The sequence below is a fragment of the Metarhizium robertsii genome, assembly GCF_000187425.2.
Source record: "Metarhizium robertsii ARSEF 23 chromosome Unknown MAA_Scf_62, whole genome shotgun sequence".
Lineage (NCBI taxonomy): Eukaryota > Fungi > Ascomycota > Sordariomycetes > Hypocreales > Clavicipitaceae > Metarhizium > Metarhizium robertsii.
In genome coordinates this window covers 7,846-8,840 of record NW_011942207.1, presented here as the reverse complement: position 1 = coordinate 8,840, position 995 = coordinate 7,846, and the positions used below count along the sequence as shown (strand labels likewise).

General features: G+C 50.4%; 1 protein-coding gene across 1 annotated transcript in view; it reads right to left on the bottom strand.

The window, feature by feature from the left end:
- MAA_10542 (Reverse transcriptase, RNA-dependent DNA polymerase) overlaps positions 1-120 on the bottom strand; it is a gene marked incomplete at both ends in the record, with an annotated part of 1,551 nt that extends 1,431 nt beyond the window's left edge. Inside the window, one exon of the mRNA XM_007828540.2 lies at positions 73-120. Within this exon, the coding sequence (XP_007826731.2) occupies positions 73-120 (48 nt within the window). The remainder of the gene's footprint in view (positions 1-72) is intronic.
- Positions 121-995: the final 875 nt, after the last annotated feature.

Here is a 995-nt window from a genome sequence, read left to right as displayed (position 1 = left end):
TCACCGGAGCAAAGGCAGAACATTAAGGTCGTGAATGGCCCATTCTGCTGAGATGGTGCCCATATGACTCACGATGCTTGGGCTATTTGTGAACCAGCCCTGTGAAAACAATTGAATCATGTCACTGTCGGCCGCGAATGCCTGAAACCATCAGAGGCACGGGCTTTGACATACATGATGCCTTGTCAGCCGTGGCAATGATGGTTGGTCGAGATTGACTCTCTGCGTGAGTGTTGGTACACCGAGGCACTGTTGCCTGAGACACGGGACTGGTCTAAACTCGACGACTTGATGACTGATATGAATGCTGTATTGCGTTGCCACATCTGAAAGATTGTATATAAGGAAGCGTGGTTGCCATCTACTTCACATACCATCCACAACGGGAGCTGATGACTCATTTGTGCTAAGCTTCGGCCATCATGTCATCGAGTTCAAGTGACCGAATCTCGACCACCTCCAGGGAGTCTGACTCTACTGATTGTGAGCTCCTGGAAAAAGCCTCAAATTTATTCTTTCAAATCAGGCACACCTCTTCACATGTGGCGATGTGGTTTCCCTTTCCAGCCCCGACAAGCCGAGCATCTCGTTGGACGAAAGGTGATCAAGGCGGCAACACATTTGGTCCATAACTCTTCGATGGGATATGCCTGAATCCACGAGCGGCCATACTAACACCGGCTCGAGAATTGATTTTCCACTAGAGCCAGGACACGAAGCCGATCTGAATCGCTTGTTGCAACACTGTGAAAAGGCCACTTTTGGTCTTGGCGGCCAAGATGTGCTCGACGAAACCTATCGCAAGGCCGTCCAGATGGATCCAACAAAGTTCTGCACCAATTTTGACCCTTACTCCGTTGGAGTTATTGACAGCATCGCACAAGTCCTGCTCCCCACTGCCGTGGAGTCTACAACTCACCGCGCAGTTCGCGCCGAACTATATAAGCTCAACGGAAGTGGTGGTGCCATTGGAGACCAATTGCAGTCGACCTACT